The sequence below is a fragment of the Dermochelys coriacea genome, chromosome 2 (assembly GCF_009764565.3).
Source record: "Dermochelys coriacea isolate rDerCor1 chromosome 2, rDerCor1.pri.v4, whole genome shotgun sequence".
NCBI classification, from domain to species: domain Eukaryota; kingdom Metazoa; phylum Chordata; order Testudines; family Dermochelyidae; genus Dermochelys; species Dermochelys coriacea.
The window spans coordinates 267876492-267896356 of NC_050069.1; the positions used below are offsets into that span (position 1 = coordinate 267876492).

General features: G+C 45.8%; 2 protein-coding genes and 1 long non-coding RNA gene across 3 annotated transcripts in view; 1 reads left to right on the top strand and 2 right to left on the bottom strand.

The window, feature by feature from the left end:
* Nucleotides 1-19865, bottom strand: part of LOC119851888 (cathelicidin-related peptide Oh-Cath-like) — a 141310-nt gene that overhangs the window by 65664 nt on the left and 55781 nt on the right. The gene's annotated exons all lie outside the window — the stretch shown is intronic.
* Nucleotides 1-19865, top strand: part of LOC122459075 — a 62379-nt gene that overhangs the window by 36531 nt on the left and 5983 nt on the right. The window contains exon 2 of the long non-coding RNA XR_006279533.1: nt 10177-10281. This is a non-coding gene — a long non-coding RNA (uncharacterized LOC122459075). The remainder of the gene's footprint in view (nt 1-10176; nt 10282-19865) is intronic.
* LOC119851201 (cathelicidin-2-like) lies at nt 7500-12114 on the bottom strand. Its single transcript, XM_038390642.2, has 4 exons — nt 11896-12114; nt 9968-10075; nt 8833-8916; nt 7500-7822 (listed from the first exon to the last, which is right to left on the bottom strand). Exons 1-4 carry the CDS (start codon nt 12073-12075, stop codon nt 7709-7711), a joined length of 486 nt encoding a protein of 161 aa, XP_038246570.1. The 5' UTR covers nt 12076-12114; the 3' UTR covers nt 7500-7708.

The following is a 19865-nucleotide window of genomic DNA, read 5'->3' on the forward strand; positions in this document are numbered from 1 at the left end:
GGAGGAAGGGAGAGTGTTTAGCTTACAGGGAAGTAGAGTGAACCAAGGGGGGGGGGTTTCATCAAGGAGAAAGAAACAGAACTTTCACACCGTAACCTGGCCAGTCATGAAACTGGTTTTCAAAGCTTCTCTGATGCACACTGCTCCCTCCTGTGCTCTTCTAACCGCCCTGGTTTCTGGCTGTGCGTAACTAGCAGCCAGGCGATTTGCCTCAACGTCCTACCCCGCCATAAACGTCTCCCCCTTACTCTCTCAGATATTGTGGAGTGCACAGCAAGCAGTAATAACAGTGGGGAATATTGGTTTTGCTGAGATCTAAATGAGTCGGTAAACTGTGCCAGCGCACTTTTAAATGTCCAAATGCACATTCTACCACCATTCTACACTTGCTTAGCCTGTACTTGAACAGCTCCTGACTACTGTCCAGGCTGCCTGTGTATGGCTTCATGAGCCATGGCATTAAGGGGTAGGCTGGGTCCCCAAGTATAACTATAGGCATTTCAACATCCCCAATGGTTATTTTCTGGTCTGGAAAGAAAGTCCCTTCCTGCAGCTTTTGAAACAGACCAGAGTTCCTGAAGATGCGAGCGTCATGTACCTTTCCCAGCCATACCACATTGACGTTGGTGAAATGTCCCTTGTGATCCACCAGTGCTTGCAGCACTATTGAAAAGTACCCCTTGCGGGTTATGTACTCGCCGGCTTGGTGCTCCAGTGCCAAGATAGGAATATGGGTTCCGTCTATGGCCCCATCACAGTTAGGGAATCCCATTGCAGCAAAGCCATCCACTATGACCTGCACATTTCCCAGGGTCACTACCCTTGATATCAGCAGATCTTTGATTGCGTTGGCTACTTGCATCACAGCAGCCCCCACAGTAGATTTGCCCACTCCAAATTGGTTCCCAACTGACCGGTAGCTGTCTGGGTTGCAAGCTTCCACAGGGCTATTGCCACTCGCTTCTCAACTGTGAGGGCTGCTCTCATCTTGGTATTCTTGTGCCTCAGGGCAGGGGAAAGCAAGTCACAAAGTTCCATGAAAGTGCCCTTATGCATGCGAAAGTTTCGCAGCCACTGGGAATCGTCCCAGACCTGCAACACTATGCGGTCCCACCAGTCTGTGCTTGTTTCCCAAGCCCAGAATCAGCGTTCCACCACATGAACCTGCCCCATTAGCACCATGATGCCCACATTGGCAGGGCCCGTGCTTTGAGAGAAATCTGTGTCCATGTCCTCATCACTCTCGTCACCGCACTGATGTCATCTACTCGCCCGGTTTTGCTTTGCCAGGTTCTTGTGCTGCATATACTGCTGGATAATGCATGTGGTGTTTAATGTGCTCCTAAGTGCCAAAGTGATCTGAGCAGGCTCCATGCTTGCCGTGATATGGCATCTGCACAGAAAAAAGGCGCGGAATGATTGTCTACCATTGCCCTGACGGAGGGAGGGGTGACTGATGACATGGCTTACAGGGTTGTCTTACAGGGTTGGCTTACAGGGAATTAAAATCAACAAAGGGGGTGTCTTTGCAAGAAACAGAATGGCCCCCTCAAGGATAGAACTCAAAACCTCAAGGATAGAACTCAAAACTGGGTTTAGCAGGCCATTGATTTCACGGAGGGAGGGAGAAGAAAATGAATACAAAACAAATCTGGTCTATTTCTTGTTTTGAGCCACTTTATCTATCTTTATACATCTTGCTGGCAGCAGACTGTACAGTACGACCACTTGCCATCATCATCTCCTGGGTGCTAGGCAGAAGACGGTGCAGTATGACTGCTGACCATCATCTTCTGCTCGCTGCTGATTAAAAGACAGTGCACTGCCAGTAGGACTCAATTGCCATGAGATGAAACTTAAAAGGGAAATGACCTGGCTGAGTCACTCCCATGTTTGCCCAGGCACCCCTGATCTCATCGAGGTCGGTTAAAGGAGCACCCAGGACTACGTCGATGACAGCTACCAGTCATACTGCACTGTCTGCTGCCAAAAGGCAATAAACTGCTCCTGTGTAGCAATGCACTACTGCATCTGCCAGCACCCAGGAGACATAAAGTGATGGTTAGCTGAGCAGGCTCCATGCTTGCCGTGGTATGGCGTCTGCACAGGTAACTCAAGAAAAAAGGAGCAAAACAATTGTCTGCCCTTGCTTTCACGGAGAGTGGGAGGGAAGGGGGGCCTGACAATATGTACTAGAACCACCTGCGACAATGTTTTAGCCCCATCAGGCACTGGGATTTCTACCCAGAATTCAAATGGGCGGCGGAGACTGCAGGAACTGTGGGATAGCTACCCACAGTGCAACGCTCCGGAAGTCGACGTTTGCCTCAGTACTGTGGACACACTCCGCCGACTACATGCACTTAGAGCATTTGTGTGGGGACACACATAATCGACTGTATAAAAACGCTTTCTACAAAACCGTCTTCTATAAATTCGACCTAATTTCATAGTGTAGCCATACCCTAAGGGAATTGCTTGTTTGACCTGTGGTTAGCCAGTGGGGTAAAACTAAAGTCTTCTCTGTTTGTCTGGTTTGGTTTGCTTTGGTGTGCATAGAAACCCAGCCTTGGGCTGTAACTGCCCTGCTTTAAGCAATTTGTTCTGAATTGGCACTCTCAGTTGGGTCCCGCCAGAACCAGCATAATTACACTAGGGTCTCAGGAGTGTTGATAAGATTAATTAGACAATGTTGGAATATGTAAAATGTAATATAAATTCTGCTATTAGAGTAAAGTACTCCGACCTGAATGAGCTAAGGACTGAGGTTATTCAGAATGGGTCTCTCACCTTCACCTACACAGCACTGTAATGTTATGGCAGCTGCAGGTTTCTTCCCAAATACTGTGGTATTTTTTTTGAAAATGCAGGAAACAGAAGTTGGGTAAGATCCCCAGCAGTTTGCTCACTGGAATAGGGTTTCCAGTCCATTTCTTTGCCGTGCTAAATAAAACCCCAATTCCACAGTATTGTGCAGACACACAGTTCCTGGAACCCGTGTGGCACCCCATTGTTTTCCATGGGGTCCCTGTGTGCACAGGGCTCTGTCCTCTGGAGTGACTGCAGATTTGGCGCCTAAAAGTTGGAGCTCTTGCAATGTTCAGATTAGAAATATGGTGCATTTTTTAATAGTGAAGATAATTGACCACAGGAACAATTTATCTCAGGATGTTCTGGATTCTGCATCTCTTGCAGGCTTTCAGTCAGGACTGGATCTCTTTCTAAAAAAGATGCTCTCACTCAAACAGAAGTTACGGGCTTGAGGCAGAAATGATTGGCTGAGGTTCTTTGGCCTGTCCTGTGTTCCACAGCAGGTCAGACTAGATGATCACAGTGGTTCCTGCTGGCCTGAACAGCTATGACTGTATGAAAGCTATGAAGGTCGGCAGCAATGCTTCAGTAACACATCTGTTGGGGTTACAAATCCTTTTCTCAGTGAGAGCTTGGAAGCCCCCTCCTCTCTTCCCCTCCTTACAATTACATCATTGTTAGCACAAGAACCTTCTTTTCTGTAGCTACTGTCATTTGGACCAGGTTTCTTGCTCCTCTCTGTCCATCAGATGATATTTTACATGAAAATTCCAAATCCACTCAGTCCCTGGGCTTTACGAGTGCCTCTCACATGTCAAACTCAATGAGAAGTTTAGTCATATAAAGACAAGTGAGTGTTGAGCCAAAGGGCATCTAGCAGTCTGGAATGTGTGCACAAAGTTGTCAGTCTGTCTTCTACAACACACACACATGTATATACACACACAGAGACATTCTATATCTAAAGTCTCCCAAGAAAGACCTACTTTCACACACAGTGGTTCAAATCATATCCTACCTATAGATTAAATTCCGTGCTGGTAAAAGTGCCTCTTGATCTATTGAATTTAATGGAGTTGTACTTATTTACATCAGATGAGGTTTCCAGTGATTATAACCTGGGTGCCTAGAGATGCAGGTACATTTGTCCCAGGAGGATCGCTAGCTGAGTGGGTGCAGTGAGATATCTACCTGACGGTGAGTATTCCTGACAGGGAGCCACAAGGGCTGTTGACCTCAGGACACTGAAAGCCATACACTCTTCTGAATGTGGAGTGTGCAGCCTAACCCCACGATCCCAACTGATTTGAGTTCCCATCTCTGCTTGCCCTAGCATGTTTGCGAACAGATATTTCCCACACAAGGAAGCAACAGCTTTCAGGAAAACCCACATGCACAAACAACAAATCCCCCAAGGTCAGAGTGACAATCGGGGGTGTCCTAGTGGGGCGGCACGATGGCCCTTCCCAGCACTGGATGGGGAGAGGTGGCATGGTCCTTTTGGTGGGTCACTGTGGCCACAGCAGCCACGACATTCATTCCTCGGCAGCAGACCCTGAGATTAAGGAGAAGAACTGGGTGTGACAGCTACTGCAACCCGCTGCAGGATCTTTGGGGCCCAATGTGTTAAACCTAGGAATGTCTTTGGGATTATGTTATTCTACTCTCAGTTAAGGCAAGTCACTAAAACTGAACCATTCCAAAGAGGCATCTTCCCCTGGAGAGGTTTTCATGCACTGCTTCAAACTAGTATTTCCAGAGACAATCAAAGAACAGGCTTTTCGTATAAAAAGGCTGAGTTTAAACTGACACAGATTCTGATCCAGCAAATGGACAGGGCCGTCTGTCCAAGGAGGGCCACAACCTTTGCAGAAGTGATAGAAAGACTTTGGCCCGGTAGAGACCCCATAAGACTGGTGGGTGCTTCCTGGAATGTTTAGTGTGTGCTTAAATTGTGTGTGCCAAGGAACAAGGGCAGAGGGGGAAGTGTATCAAAAGAGCAGTTAATGCTGAAACTATTCCAGAGTTTAACTATCCTTGTAGTTAAAAAGTATTTCCTAATATCTAACCTAACTCTCCCTAGCAACGGATTAAGCCCATTGCTTCGTGTCCCACCTTCAGTCTCCATGGAGAACCATTGATCCCCACCCTCTTTATAACAGCCCGTCACATATTTGAAGACTGTTATCGGGTCTCCCTCAGTCTTCTTTTTTCAAGACTAAACATGCCCCATTTTTCCCCCCTTTCCTCATAGGTCAGATTTTCTAAACCTTGTATCATTTTGGTTGCTCTCCTCTGGTCTCTCTCCAATTTGTTATGTATTTTTTAAAGTGTGGCCCCCACAACTAGACACAGCACTCCAGCTGGGGTCTCACCAGTGCCCAGTAGAATGGAACAATTATCTCCTGGGTTTTACATATGACACTCCTGTTAACACACCCCAGAATGAGATTAACCTTTTTCAAAATAGCATCCCGCAATTTGGCTCATATTCAGTTTGTGATCTACCATAGCCCTCAGATTCATTTCTGCAATATTGCCACCTAGTCAGTCATTCCCCATTATGTATTTGTGCAGTTGATTTTTCCTTCCTTGGTGTTGCACTTTGCACTTGTCTTTACTGAGTATTATTTTGTTGGTCTCAGAAAAGTTCTCCAATTGATCAAGGTCATTTTGAATTCTAATCCTGTCCTGAAAGGGCTCATAACCCTTCTCAGCTTGGTGTCCTCTGCAGATTTCATAAGCATACTTTCCACTCCATTATCCACCTCATTAATGAAAATATTGAATAGTAACGGACCCAGGACAGACCACTGGAGGCCCCATTAAATACACTCACCCAGTTTGACTGTGAACATTCATAACTGCTTTTTGAGTACGTTTTTTCAACCATTGTTGCACCCACCTCTTAGTATTTCATCTTCACCACATTTCTCTCATTGGCTTATGCAAATATCATGTGGGACTGTGTCAAAAGTTTACTAAAATCAAGATATAGCACATCTACTGTTTCACCCTATCCACTGGTCCAGTAACCTGACAAAGAAAGAACTTAAGTTTATTTGGCATGATTTATTCTTGACAAATCCATTTTGTCTACTACTCATCATGCTGTTCTACTCTAGGTGCTTACACATGGATTGTTTAATGGTCTGTTTGAGTAACTTTCCAGGTATCAAAGTTAGGCTGACTGTCTGTAATTCCTCAGGTCCTCTTTCTTCCCTTTTTTAAAGAGAGGTACCATGTTTTCCCCTCTGTAGTCTTCTGTGACCCCACCCATCATCCATGAATTCTGGAAGATAATCGCTACTGGTTCAAAGTTTGCTTCAGTTAGTTCCTTAAGTATCCTAGGCTGAATGGTGTCCAGCCTTGCCAACTTGAATACATCTAACTTATTTAAATATTTTATCTGTTTTTCCCTATTCTGGCTTGTGTTCCTTCCCCCTTCTTGTTAAGCACCTGGTCACAATCAACTGTTTTAGTGAAGACTGAAGTAAAATAGGCATCAAACTCCTCAGCCTTCTTGATATCATCGGTTGTTAACTCTACTTCCCTCTTACGTAGCAGACCTACGTAATCAATCACCTTTCCTTCATCTTACCCTTGCTCCTAATATATGGAATCTCTTCTTATTGCCTTGTAGGTCCCTTGCTAGGTGTAACTTATTTTATGTCCTAGCATTCCTGGTTTTTTCCCTACATTCTTAGCTTGTTCTTTTCTACTCATCTATAGCAATTTGTCCATGTTTCAACTTTATAATGTTCAGACACTAAAGAGTGCCTGATGCAGCCATATTGGCCTCTCAGGAGACTTCATGTCATTCATGACTCCAAATTGATAGATTTTTAAGGCGAGAGCATAAGGGCGGCAGAATCAAGATTGTTGTCAGGCCAAAGAGCTTGAGGGTTTTCAGTTTGATGGAATTTGTACCTTTAATGACCCGGCTTTGGGATTTTGTCCCTGTGGGTTTGTGTACAGGAAGGTGGGAAGGAAGCTGTGGGGTCTTCTTTTATTATCAACACCACACTGAAAGCTGTGCAAGGAGCCTGAACTCAGCCAAGGTATGTCTGGTTGGGAGAAACCTTGGGGCAGCCCCATCTTGTTCTTTAGGGGAAAATTCACCCCATGACAGAGGGGCCACAAAAGAACCTGAGCAGCATCAAGCCTTTAGCACAGGACATTGTCAGTCCCTCCTTCCTGGAGTGTACTAAACCGTCAGGGAGTGATTTGTTTGGGTGTTATGGGCTACCTATGTCATAGAACCAAGAGGGCAGAGGGTGTTACCCACTTTCTAGATGGAATCTGCAGTAAATCGGGGAGGCCAAAGCTTTATATGCCCTGAGTGCTAAATTTTCCAAAGTGACAATTGATTTTGGGTATCTCAAAACTCAGAGAGACTTTAAAGGGGCCACATTTTTGGAGGGCAGCTGCTCAGCACTTTCTGAAAACCAGGCCCCTTTGAGGACATCCCATGTTGGGCACCCATAGTTGCTAGTCACTTTTAACAAGTTGAGCCTTAGTGTCTGAATCTCTGTTGCAATAGGGCAGGGGTTGGGTCTCTTTAATGAGGATGGCGTGTGACTCCTAGTTGGGGGGGTTTCATTGGCCAGTAGCAAAGTCAGGTGACTCACTCTGGTTCATATCCCTAATCTCCTCCCACAATATGGAAGCAGAGGACAACAGTATAGGGTTTGCAGAATGCCAATTTATTACGCACAGCAGCCCTGGTGAGCAGCACTGCAACAGCTGCTAAGCGGTGGATAGAAGCAGATACTCTGAAGCGGTTGAAATTCTTATGAGCCTTGCTTCCGATGGTGCTTCCAGTGGAGGAGAAATGGAATCACATCTGGGTTTGGCAGCATCAGCTCGCTTGTATCTCCTCTCTTTCTGGATCTTCTTAGCCAAGGGCGATACCTATACCGGCACGAATTATTTTCTCTTTATGTCGACGAAAAAATCTGCCAACTCTTCTCCTGAATCTACTCCAGCGGCCCCGTGTGACGAGATTAGGCTAAAGAGAAAAGAAGTCAGGTTAGCATCTCCACGCAGATTGAAACTGTCTCCTGCAGCTCAGGGAATGTTACTTTGTTCTCTCTTATGTTTCATTTGTTATTAGCAATGACTAGGGGCCCCAATTTTGATGAGGGCTGTGGTAGTTGCTGTAACACACGCACAGTGGGAGACAGTCTCTGCCCCAAGGGGATTACAGTCTAGATAGACAGAGGGGTAAAGGGTGAGGGGTGAGAGCGTGACAAGCCTGAGGTCACACAGCTGGTCAGTAGCAGAGCAGGAAGTAGAGCCCAGGTCTCCTGAGTCCCAAGCCAGTGCCGTGTCCCCTGGAGCACATGGCCTCTCTAGAACAACAGAGAGCATCCGACCAGTGTCACTGTGGGCCTAGATGGCTAGTGTGGGAGAGGAGTAGCTTTCAGGAGTGAGTGTTCCCACTGGACTCTGGACAGGGGGTGACATTGCTCTGTGGCTCTGAGGGAGGGGCAGGAGCTTGCCTGCTGGGGGGACAGTGTGCTAGGGCTGTGCCATTGAAGGCACAGGATTAGATTTATCCCTTATCCCCTGCCCCTTTACTATCTGTAACCCTTATGCCCACCTTGGGTACGTCCCTGCTGTAGAGCAAGAATAAAGGGCCGTGCCTGGGGCCTTTTGTCTGGTGTGTGGGACCAGGGGCCATTCAGTGTCTGCATCATACAACGTGTGTAAACATCAATGCCAAAAGAAAGGCAGGTGGTAAGGATCCTCCCCAGACCCCCCTGCCCTTGCCCCGCTCCCAGGCGCCGTATGGAGCTTTAGGTTTCTTATGTATCCCAGTGAGATTAGAATTTGCTCCCTGCGGTTCTGCTGGCGGCTGTAGGGTTCCATCTCCAGGCTCATGGGGCAGGAGGCCTTTGCCAGCTCGCTGCCAGCAGTTGGAGCTGGACACTTGTCCTGGGGACACTTGCGCAGTGTGAAATACCTGGCCAGGATCTCAGCAAGAGACACCCTTAACCCTGCCTCAGCCCAGCTCACCTCCTCAGACGCCTCCTCGCATTTGATAATGACGGAAGCGGGGTCCTGTTCAGTGGAGAAGAATCCAGAGCAGTCTTTGACCAGCTGTAAGGGAGACAAAAAGAGACCTCAGCATCTTACTGTCAGGGAGCGCTAACATTCAGGCCTCTTGCATGTGGAGACCTGCTTCCCAGTGTGGTTTGGTCACAAGTTAAGGAGGACGTTGGGAGGCTTAGTCTTGGGCCTGGTTTGGACATCACCCTGGATCAGGATCCCATTGCGAGAGCAACTGTACAAACACAGACCAGAAAGATGATCCCTGCCCTGAGGAGCTTTCAATCTAAGTAGCCTTTCCTCATGTTCAATAGTTCCTTACTTTGCAAGCAGTCACTGTGCGATTCCTTGTGTACTCCAGATGAGTGAGAGGGGCCCACAGAGAACAGCATATGGGTAAATGTAGACATAGACACGGAGAGAATGAGTCAAAATCTATACTCAGTTGAGCCAAGTGAAGCAGGATTGCTGTTAGGGCAGAGCATGCTTACAGAACTAGAAACGTGGACGTGCAGTTAAAGCGCTGGGCTGCCATTCAGGAGACCTGGGTTGAATTCTCCACTCTGCCACTGTCCTGGTGTGTGAGCTTGAGTGAGTCACATCACCCATCAGTGAGACGGGGATAAGAGCACTCCCTCTCGGCCCCCTTTCTCTGTCTGGTCTATTTAGATTGTGAACACTTTGGGGCGGAGCAGGGACTGTCTGAGTTTATGCAGCACGTGGCACCATGGGGCCCTGATCTCATTAGGGACATCAGTGTACCACGAATTATATTTTACATGACCTGCATCCCCTTCTCCTTTTGACTTCAGTGAAGGTTCCCCGATAGAACAGTGCCCCAGCTGACAACAGTAAACTAGAGATTAAAAACCATCCAGTCCTATAATTAGCGGATGGATGAATGAATGGATGTTGTTTGTGACATTGATGTAAGGATTAGTAAGGAGGCTACTGTGGAAAAGGCAGTGTCCCATAGCCCCATTCCTTCCTTTATGTCTCTGCTGGAAATACACTTTTTTTGTGAGGCTTTGGGACCTGACAGATGCTATTGGTCAACTTAAGGTGCAGAGGGAGGTGTCTCCATGCAGCAAGTGATCCTTACCCCATCTTCTTTGAATTCACACTGGCTGATGTCGCGTTTCTCTTTTACTGGGCACACTGTCTCTTGAACAGTGAATGTCAGCGGTTGGATAGTTTTTGAAGACACATCCTAAGAAGAAATTCAATGAAAGAACAAAATAAACATTCACTGTGAGCAGCAAGGCACCAGGCTCCACTTTGGCCTTGTAATTATTTTCTGTTGAATTACAGTATTGCCCAGAGGCCTAGATTGGCATCAGATCCGCATTGTGCTAGGAGCTGTTCAAACACATACGCAGATGAGGCCCTGCAGAAAGATGCCAATATAAGCAGAATGTAAGTATTGACTTGTTCTAGTCCAGTGGTTCTCAAATTTAATTGATCGCACCCCCCTTCGTTGTATCTGTAGTCATTTATCTCTCCCCCCTCCCCTGCCAGTCAAATACATATACTGCTTCCCAGGGGATCAGAGAGCAGCGGCTGCCAGGTGGGCATCCAGCTCTGTAGGCAGGGCCCTGCAGCAGCAGCGCAGAATAAGGTGGGGTGGCAATGTGAAATATCACTTTTCACAGTACACTTAGTGTCCCGTTGCCACTCTTACTTCTGCACTGCTGCTGTTACCCCAGGGCTGACAGCCAGATCCCCACTGCCCAGTGCTGACAACCGTAGCCCTGCCATTGCCTCCAGATGAGTGATTGCGGGATAGGGAAAAGAGCCCAAGCCTGGGCTGTCTCCTGGTGAGGGATTGGGGTGATGGGAGGGAGAGCCTGGGTGGCAAGATTCTGGCAGTGACTGACTCGGGGCGGCAGCATTCAGGCCATGACTGTCCCGGGGAGGTGGGGCCTCTGGCTGTCAGCCCCAGAGTGACAGGACTCCATCTGTTCCCTTAATCCCCTCTCACCACTGCCCGGGTGTGCACCGCCCTTCTGCATGAGCCCGATCCACCAGGGCTGACAGTATATATTTGTACAGCACCTAGCACAATGGGGCCGTGGTCTTAGATGGAACCTGAAGATGCTGCTGGGATATAAATAATATATTTATTCGGTCCCTCCAGGAAGAATAGTGCCCAGCATTTTGTTGCCACTTAATAAATAATGACAATAAGGGATCATCAAATGTTTTTAATTTAAATGTGTCTTCTACATATTACTCCATTTGAATTCTCTGCATAAGGAGACCCAGGGAGGCATTTAATTCAAAGAATTTTTCCTCTTAAACCTTTTTAAACCTTCCAAACTCCATGCCTTCAATGAGCAATAATCAGTATTTATTTGTAAAGGCTCAGAACCCAGACAGAAAAAACAAAACAAAACAAATGTGTTACTTTAAGAACACTCAAGAATTGTAAGCCAATTGCATGATTTTTTCAGGGCTGACTCATTCTCTTTGAACACTTATGGCTGGCCACCGCCTTTTTGCCAGGCGCTGTACAAGCGCAGAGTAAGACGGTCCCTGCCCCGAGTTACTCAGAGTGTAATTCAGATGGAAAACATGCTCTGCCTGCTGAATCTGAATGAACTGCTGCTCTCAGGCTCTTCCTCTGTAACAGGACCAGGAAGCTGTGGGTGGTAATACAGGGAAATAGCTGTCTGTCTGCTACCCCATCCCTGCACATATTTCACATCCTCTTTATTACCAATTTTGGCCATGCTGCTTTCAGTGACTCAGGTTGGCTTGTCTATAAATTCCCTGTCATTCCCCTTCCCCTAACCACTGCCTACTTGGATTGTGAGCAGAAACTGTCTTTCATGAGTGCCTGGAGAGTACCTAGCCCATAGCCGGCACCACTAGAAATCAGCCCTGGATAATAACAGCAAGGGTGCAAATACCAGACTGTAGGTTCAGGAGTCTAGCATCAGATGCCAGCGATTTCCCATTGACCTGCTCTATGAGCTCAAGCGGCATCGAATATACACAGGTCACAAAGCGATTTCCCAGGTCACTCACCCAGTCTGGCTGTGGCTCAGCTTCCAGGAGCCGATAGGCCAGTGTTATATCTGGCTCTTGGTTGTAGGTCTGAACTGCAGCTAAAACCGCATCCTCGTGGGTTGGCAGAGGGGACGATGATGGCGCAGGGGCTGCTGTGACCACCCCAAGGATCAGCAGGACTTTCAGGCAGGTCTCCATCCTGTTCCCTGTGGGATTCAGTGAGAGCTGGGTGGGCAACCCTGTCCCTCCCGGGGAAAGCCCTTTTATACAGTGCCTCCTCTGTATGGACTGGTGCCTTATTGGCTGCCTGCTTTGGTCCTCCTTTTACCGGTGGCTTTTCCCCATCCATCTGCAGGGCTTTTCCATTGGCTACCCTGCGGGGCAGGCATGTGGAGGGGGCAGAGGGGGGGAAAGTCGGTCAGAGGAAAAGGAGGATTTTTTCAAATAAATTGCTGAAATCGTGTGCACCAATTGCAAAACAACCCATGGTAGTGAGTAGGGAGTATCCAGGGCCCCCTATATTGGGAAAGGCTGAGCTACGTGTCTTAATTCTGTTGGGCCAGATCCTCATCTGGTATAGTTGCCATAGCTCCATTGGCTTTCATGAATCTACGCTGATTTACATGAAAAGACCTGTCCCTAAAGTCCAGACAACCAGAGGTTTACCCAACAGCTCTCAGTCAGAAATCATACAACAAGCATTCCCCTAGAGCCAGTCAGTAGGCCCAGGTCATTGGTTTTGATGGTGCCACCACTAAATCCAAGGGGACTGTACAGTGCATTAACAATGGATAACCCCACACCAGACTGCTCCTGACACGCCAACCTGCTCTTTTGTATCCCTAGCAAAGGGGCTCCCACGTGTCCAATAGGAGGACCCTTTTACAAAGCCTGAGATATTTTTCTATCATGAAGTCTTCCTATGAGTCAACCTAACCCATCACTTCTTAATGTTATCCCATTGCTCCTAGTCATACCCCTAGCCCCCTTTCCAAATGTATCCCCCTCTCATGGGGTTAAGTCCTTTCTAGGCTGCTATCCTTTTTTCCTTATCCTGTATTCACAGTTGGCCAATTTCCAGTGCACGTGGCTGTGTCCCTACCCAAGAAAAGTTGAATTAATTTTGAGAGTCTGATTTCATGAGACACTGTCTCAAATGTGTTACTAAAAGCCAGTTATATCCTATCGGCCACTTCCTCTTTATCCACTGGTCCTGCAGTTCTGTCAAGCACAATCAAACTATCAGATCTCTTCTGTGTGATTCGAGCACATTCTCTGTGTCCTCTGAGTGGGGCTTTTCCAATACTTTCCCTCCTACATAAAATACAGTAAACAGTGTGGACGGTATTCCTGGCTGTGAATTCCCCTTCATCAGGATTCTGCTGTGGGATAAGAACAGGAAGTCTCAGGATTCTTTCTTCAGATCATTTCTTGCACATTCTGGCTGACTGTTTAGCTACGGTTTGGTAATCCAGGCAGGATGGTCGGGGTTTGTAACTGACAATTCCATCCCTCCCTGTGTGGTATGTGAATTAAAGCTGGTGCTGCGTCACGTGGGGTTGGGTGGCAATGCGCTCGTACCACTTACTTCTCTATCAGTCAGTTGCTAGAAGTTCTTGAAGTGTCTTATAACACTCCCCTATTAGGTCATCTTATCCTTGTGTCTCTTCCATCTGCATCACAACCTGCCCTTGGGAAACTGACCAGCATTTATCCCTCATAGCTGTCCAGGTCCCTCAAGCAGCTCTTTCTCCAGACCTCACTGGCATATCTTCCCTGTATGCCCAGTTCCCCAGATCTGAAGGAAAGCTGCCTCCTTCATAGCCAGCCAGCACATCTTCCCTGTATCCCCACTCCCCACATCCTGGAATCCAGCCTCTCCCTCCAGGGCTAACCAGCATTGATTCCAACACAATCCTCACCTCTCATACTGTTCCCACAAGCATGCCATGCCACAGGCTCCTCCGCAACTCCCCAGCTCACTCCAGGGAACTGCCCCTGCAGGCCTTGAACTCTATTTCCAGAGTTTGGAGGATCTGGAGCACACAGATAGAAGCCTCGGATTTCAGGAATCCCCACTTTTTTTCATAGAGCTTTGTGTGTCCTCCTGAAACCTTCAGCTAATGAGAGACCCCTAGTTTGCATGAAGTGCTTTTAAGACAGGTTGGTTTAAAGGGGACCATGGGGCCATCCCAGTGCAGGCTGGCCTTAAAGACTGCCCTCATCATTGGAGGGTTTGTGACGGTGCCCCCCATAAGGCTTTATGGAAATATGCTTATGAATGTATATATGACATAACTAGAATATGTTTTTGCTACATATGCCATGTAACATATCTCTGTAAAGGTTATGATCTCCTGAATCTATTAATTCTATTTGTATGCATGTGTCATATTTGTATTCGAAGTTATGAATATTGGCTGCTTACTGGCTTTAATTTTAAGTAGCCTTTGTAAAGCATTTGGTCAGCTTCTTGCAAATTAAGTGCCCAGACAAGAAGCACTTAAGGGACAATGGATCTTGGAAGGCTCCAATTCACATAAGAAGTCTACATGAAGACGTTCAAGGTAGCAGATAAGCAATGGCTTTTGCCTGTAAAAACTGAGTCATGCATGGATATGTGACTCCAAAATGCATTATGCATGGATATGTGACTCCAAAACTCCACTTTGAAGCTGGACTTTGCATTGGAGAGAGGAGGGGGTCTCCACCCACAAGAAAAAGTCTATTTAAAGCTGTGGGAGACCCTCCATTTTGTCTCTCCACCCCAAAGGATACCTGAAAGAAACTGGAACAAAGGACAGAAACTACAAGAGGTGTGAGTGATTGCTGGACCCAGACTAGAAGGAGACTAGTTTGTAAAAGGAAGCTTACTGGAATTCCTCTAAGGGTGAGGTTTTTATCTGTGTTCCGTTTCCTTACTCTATTAGACATAGACTTGCATGTTCTATTTAATTTTGTTATCATGCATGGATATGTGACTCCAAAACTCCACTTTGAAGCTGGACTTTGCATTGGAGAGAGGAGGGGGTCTCCACCCACAAGAAAAAGTCTATTTAAAGCTGTGGGAGACCCTCCGTTTTGTCTCTCCACCCCGAGGGATACCTGAAAGAAATTGGAACAAAGGACAGAAACTACAAGAGGTGTGAGTGATTGCTGGACCCAGACTAGAAGGAGACTAGTTTGTAAAAGGAAGCTTACTGGAATTCCTCTAAGGGTGAGGTTTTTATCTGTGTTCAGTTTCCTTACTCTATTAGACATAGACTTGCATGTTCTATTTAATTTTGTTTGGTAATTCACTTTGTTCTGTCTGTTAGTACTTGGAACCACTTAAATCCTACTTTCTGTATTTAATAAAATCACTTTTTACTATTAATTAACCCAGAATATGTATTAATACCCAGGGCTGGGGGGCGCAAACAGCTGTGCATATCTCTCTATCAATGTTATAGAGGGCAAACAATTTATGAGTTTATCCTGTATAAGCTTTATACAGCATAAAACAAATTTATTTGGGGTTTGGATCCCATTGTGAGTTGGGCAACTGAGTGTTAAAGACAGGAACACTTCCTAAGCTGCTTTCAGTTTTGGGGCATGTGGTTCAGACCCTGGATCAGTGTTGGAGCAGGCTGGCATGTTTGGCTCAACAAGACAGGGTGCTGGAGTCCCAGGCTGGCAGGGAAAGCAGGGGCAGAAGTAGTCTTGGCACATCAGTTCCCAAGTGGGTTTCTGTGATCCAACCCGTTAATTAGTTAATTAGACAATGTCTGAGTAAAATGTAATATAAATTCTGCTATTAGAGCAAAGTACTTTGACCTGAAAGAGCTAAGGACAGAGGTTATTCAGAATGGTTCACCCACTTCCAACTACACAGTACTGTAACATTATGTCAGCTGCAGGTTTGCTTCCCAAATGCTATGGTATTTCTTTTGTGAATGCAGGAAATAGAAGTTAGTTGGGTAAGATCCCCAGCAGTTTGTTCACTGGAATAAAGTTTCTAGTCCATTTCTTTGCTATGCTAAGTAAAACCCCAATTCCACAGTATTGTGCAGACAGACAGATTCTGGCAACCATGTGGCACCCCATTGTGTCTTCATTGGGGTCCATGGGGGCACAGAGGTGTGTCCTTTAGAATAACTGCAGATTTGGGGCTTAAAAGTTGGAGCACTGTTCAGAGTAGAAATATGGTGCATTTTTTAATAGTGAAGGTAATTGACCACGGGAACAATTTACCTCGGGATGTTCTGGATTCTGCATCACTTGCAGGCTTTCAGTCTGACTGGTTCTCTTTCTAAAAGAGATGCTCTCGCTCAAATGTAAGCTACAGGCTTGAGGCAGAAATGATTGGCTGAGGTTCTTTGGCCTGTCCTATTTTCTGCAGCTGGTCGGACAAGATGACCACAATTGTACCTGGCAGCCTTAATAACTATGACTGTATGAAAACTATGAAGGTCGGCAGCAACTCTTCGGTTACATCTTTAATGTGGTTCTGTCAAGGCTGATTCCCCACTCTGGCACTTCGAGTGCAGAAGGTGGGGGCCCACAAGGATTTTTAAAAATAAATAGTTACCACTCCAGGCTTGTATTAAACTCCCAGATAAAAGTGGAATCTCCTTTCTTTGAAGTTTTTAAGGTCAGGCTTGACAAATCCCTGGCTGGGTTGATTTAGTTGGGGATTGGTCCTGCTTTGAGCAGGGCGTGGGACTCGATACCTCCTGAGGTCCCTTCCAGCCCTGATATTCTATGATTCTATGATTCTCATGGTTACAGCTTTTCTCTGACGTTGGCTTGCTAAACACTGCCACCACCCAAATAGAAAACCCCTTTTCTGAAACCCAGGAAGGCGTACTTGGGAATTCCTTCCTGTGGGGTACCCTGAAGCCCTTTCACACACACCCCTTCAGGGAAGAGCTGAGAAAGAAAACAAAGGAAATTAGCTATTGCCACCAGCTAATTAAACAGCATATGCATAAACCTCTTGGGACACCAAAAATCCAATCCTGTTCTTTAAAAAGGTACATTTTATTAAAAACAAAAAGAAAGAAATACATCTGAAACTTAGGTTTTTGCTAGATTTTAAAAGAGCAATTCCAAAAATTAAGCACCCAAAATAACTTTCTTGGGGTTCATCTTAAAGGTTACAAGCATACAAAAGCATCTGGGGTTAGCACAGAGGAGTCCACAAGCCAATAAGAAATAAAAGAAATAATCCTAATTGTGTCTTCCTAGACATTCCCTGATTACTGAAATATTTGGGGTTTCAGATAAGTAGGGATGAGGTATAATTTGATGATTTGATGCTTTTTCATACCTTTTTAAAGCTGCTTACAGCATTGCTGCTCTGTATCTCCACTCTTTCCCGGGGAACCACAACACACAGACAAAGGGAAGTTTTTTCCCAATTTTAAAAAGTTCAAGCCCTCCCATTGACTCTTTTGGTCAGGTGCCCACTCCTTTTCCTTTACCTGGGGGACTTTCTTAACCCTTTACAGGTAAAGTAAGCAGAGAACAACCACCAAGAGGGACTTTATAGCTAACTGGCTGGCTGGGTGTCCACAAAAGGGAGCTACTCCCCTCCCCCATTCATTTATCACAGGTTCCAAATTCCTTTCTCAGTGAAAGTTTGGAAACTCCCTCATCTATGCCTCTCCTTACAATGGCATCATTGTTAGCACTAGAACTTTCTTCTCTGCAGCTTCTGTCATTTGGACCAAGCATCTATCCAGCAGATGATATTTTGTATAAAAATTCCAAATCCACTTGGTCCCTGGGCTTTAGCAGTGCCTCTCACATGTCAAACTCAATAACAAGCGAGTGATGCCCAGAAGTGTGTCTAGCAGTCTAAAATGTGTGCACAAAGTTGTCAGTCTGTCCTCCACCACACACCCACACTCTCTCTCTCTTTCCCTCTCCCTCTCTCTGTATGCAGTCTCCCAAGGCAGACATGCCATCACACACAATGGGAAAAATCATGCCCTACCGAGGGGATAAGTTCCTTGCTGGTAACAGTGCCTCTTGAATATAATGCCTATTGTATATAACAGTGCCTATTGAATATAATGGAGTTATGCCTGTTACCATGCCAAGTTTTTTTCCCCCTTTCCTCATAGGTCAGGTTTTCTAAATCTTTTATCATTTTGGTTGCTCTCCCTCTGGTCTCTCTCCAATTTGTTATGTATTTTTTAAAGTGTGGCCCCCAAAACTAGACACAGCACTCCAGCTGGGGTCTCGCCCATGCCTAGTAGAATGGAACAATGACCTCCTATGTCTTACATATGACATATCTCTTAAGACACCCCAGAATGATATTAAGCTTTTTCAAAATAGCATCCCGTCATTGACTCATACTCAGTTTGTGATCTACCGTAGCCCTCAGATTCATTTCTGCAGTATTGCCACCTAGTCAGTCATTCCCCATTATGTATTTGTGCAGTTGATTTTTTTCTTCCTTGGTGTTGCAACTTGGACTTGTCTTTATTGAGTATTATTTTGTTGATCTCAGAAAAGTTTTCCAATTGATCAAGGTGGTTTTGAATTTTAATCCTGTCCTGCAAAGTGTTCGTAACCCCGTTCAGCTTGGTGTCCTCTGCAAATTTCAGAAGCGTACTCTCCACTCAGTTATCCACCTCGTTAATGAAAATATTGAATAGTAAAGGACCCAGAACAGACCACTGGAGGACACCATTAAATACACCCTTGCAGTTTGACTGTGAACATTCATAATTACTTTTTGAGAAAGTTTTTTCAACCGTTGTTGCCCCCACCTCTTAGTATTTTATCTTCACCACTTTTCTCTCATTTGCTTGTGTGGAACTGTGTCAAAAGCTTTACTAAAATCAAGATATAGGACATCTATTGCTTCACCCTTCATCTACTACTCATCATGCTGTTCTATTCTAGGCTCTTATACATGGACTGTTTAATGGTCTCTTTGAGTAACTTTCCAGGTATCGAAGTTAGGCTGACTGTCTGTAACTCCTCAGGTCCTCTTTCTTCCCTTTTTAAAAGAGAAAGTTTAATGTTAAAAGAATTTAAGTTTAAAGAGAAATGTTTTCCCTTCTGTAGTCCTCTGGGACCCCACCCATCCTCCAGGAGTTCCAGAAGATAATCACTACCGGTTCAAAGATTGCTTCAGCTAGTTCCTTAAGTATCCTAGGGTGAATGGCGTCCAGCCTTGCCAACTTGAATACATCTAACTTATTTATATATTTTATCTGTTTTTCCCTATTCTGGCTTGTGTTCTTTCCCCCTTCTTGTTAAGCACCTGGTCACAATCAACTCTTTTAGTGAAGACTGATGTAAAATAGGCATCAAACTCCTCAGCCTTCTTGATATCATCTGTTATCATGTGTTATTAGCTCTCCTTCTCTCTTACATAGCAGACCTACACTTTTCTTCATCTTACCCTTGCTCCTAGTGTATTTATAGAACCTCTTCTTATTGCCTTGTATGAGCCTTGTATGGGCTGCATTAAGGAGGCTGTGTTGGTGAGTATCTGAGTCTTTGTGGAGGGGACAGTTTGACAGTTTGACCGTGTGCTTGATTGGTTGTTTGAAAAGTGTGAATTGGAAGTGCTTTGTTCCAGGTGAGCCTTGAGTGGGCCTGACTGTTATAAAAAGCCAGTCAGCTGCAAACCAGCTGAGCAGTGAACAGCAGAGAGGCTAACAGAGGGAGTTTGCCTGGGAGTTCACCCGGGGAGAGCCCACTGAGGCTTACATCTTGCTGGCTTCTCTGAGTAGTAACTACAACTCCTGGGGAAGCTCATAGAAGGAAGGTAATATGGATGGGAAGTGGTCATTTGATGTGACCTGCGCTGGATGTGCCATGTTTGTCTGTCTTCCACAGGACAGAAGCAACTTTGTCTGTACAAAGTGCAAGCTGGTCTCCATACTGGAAGAGAAAGTTCAAGGTCTGGAGCAACAGGTATCGACCCTGCGTTGCATAAGAGAAACTGAAGATTTCCTGGACAAATGTCAGGATATGCTTCT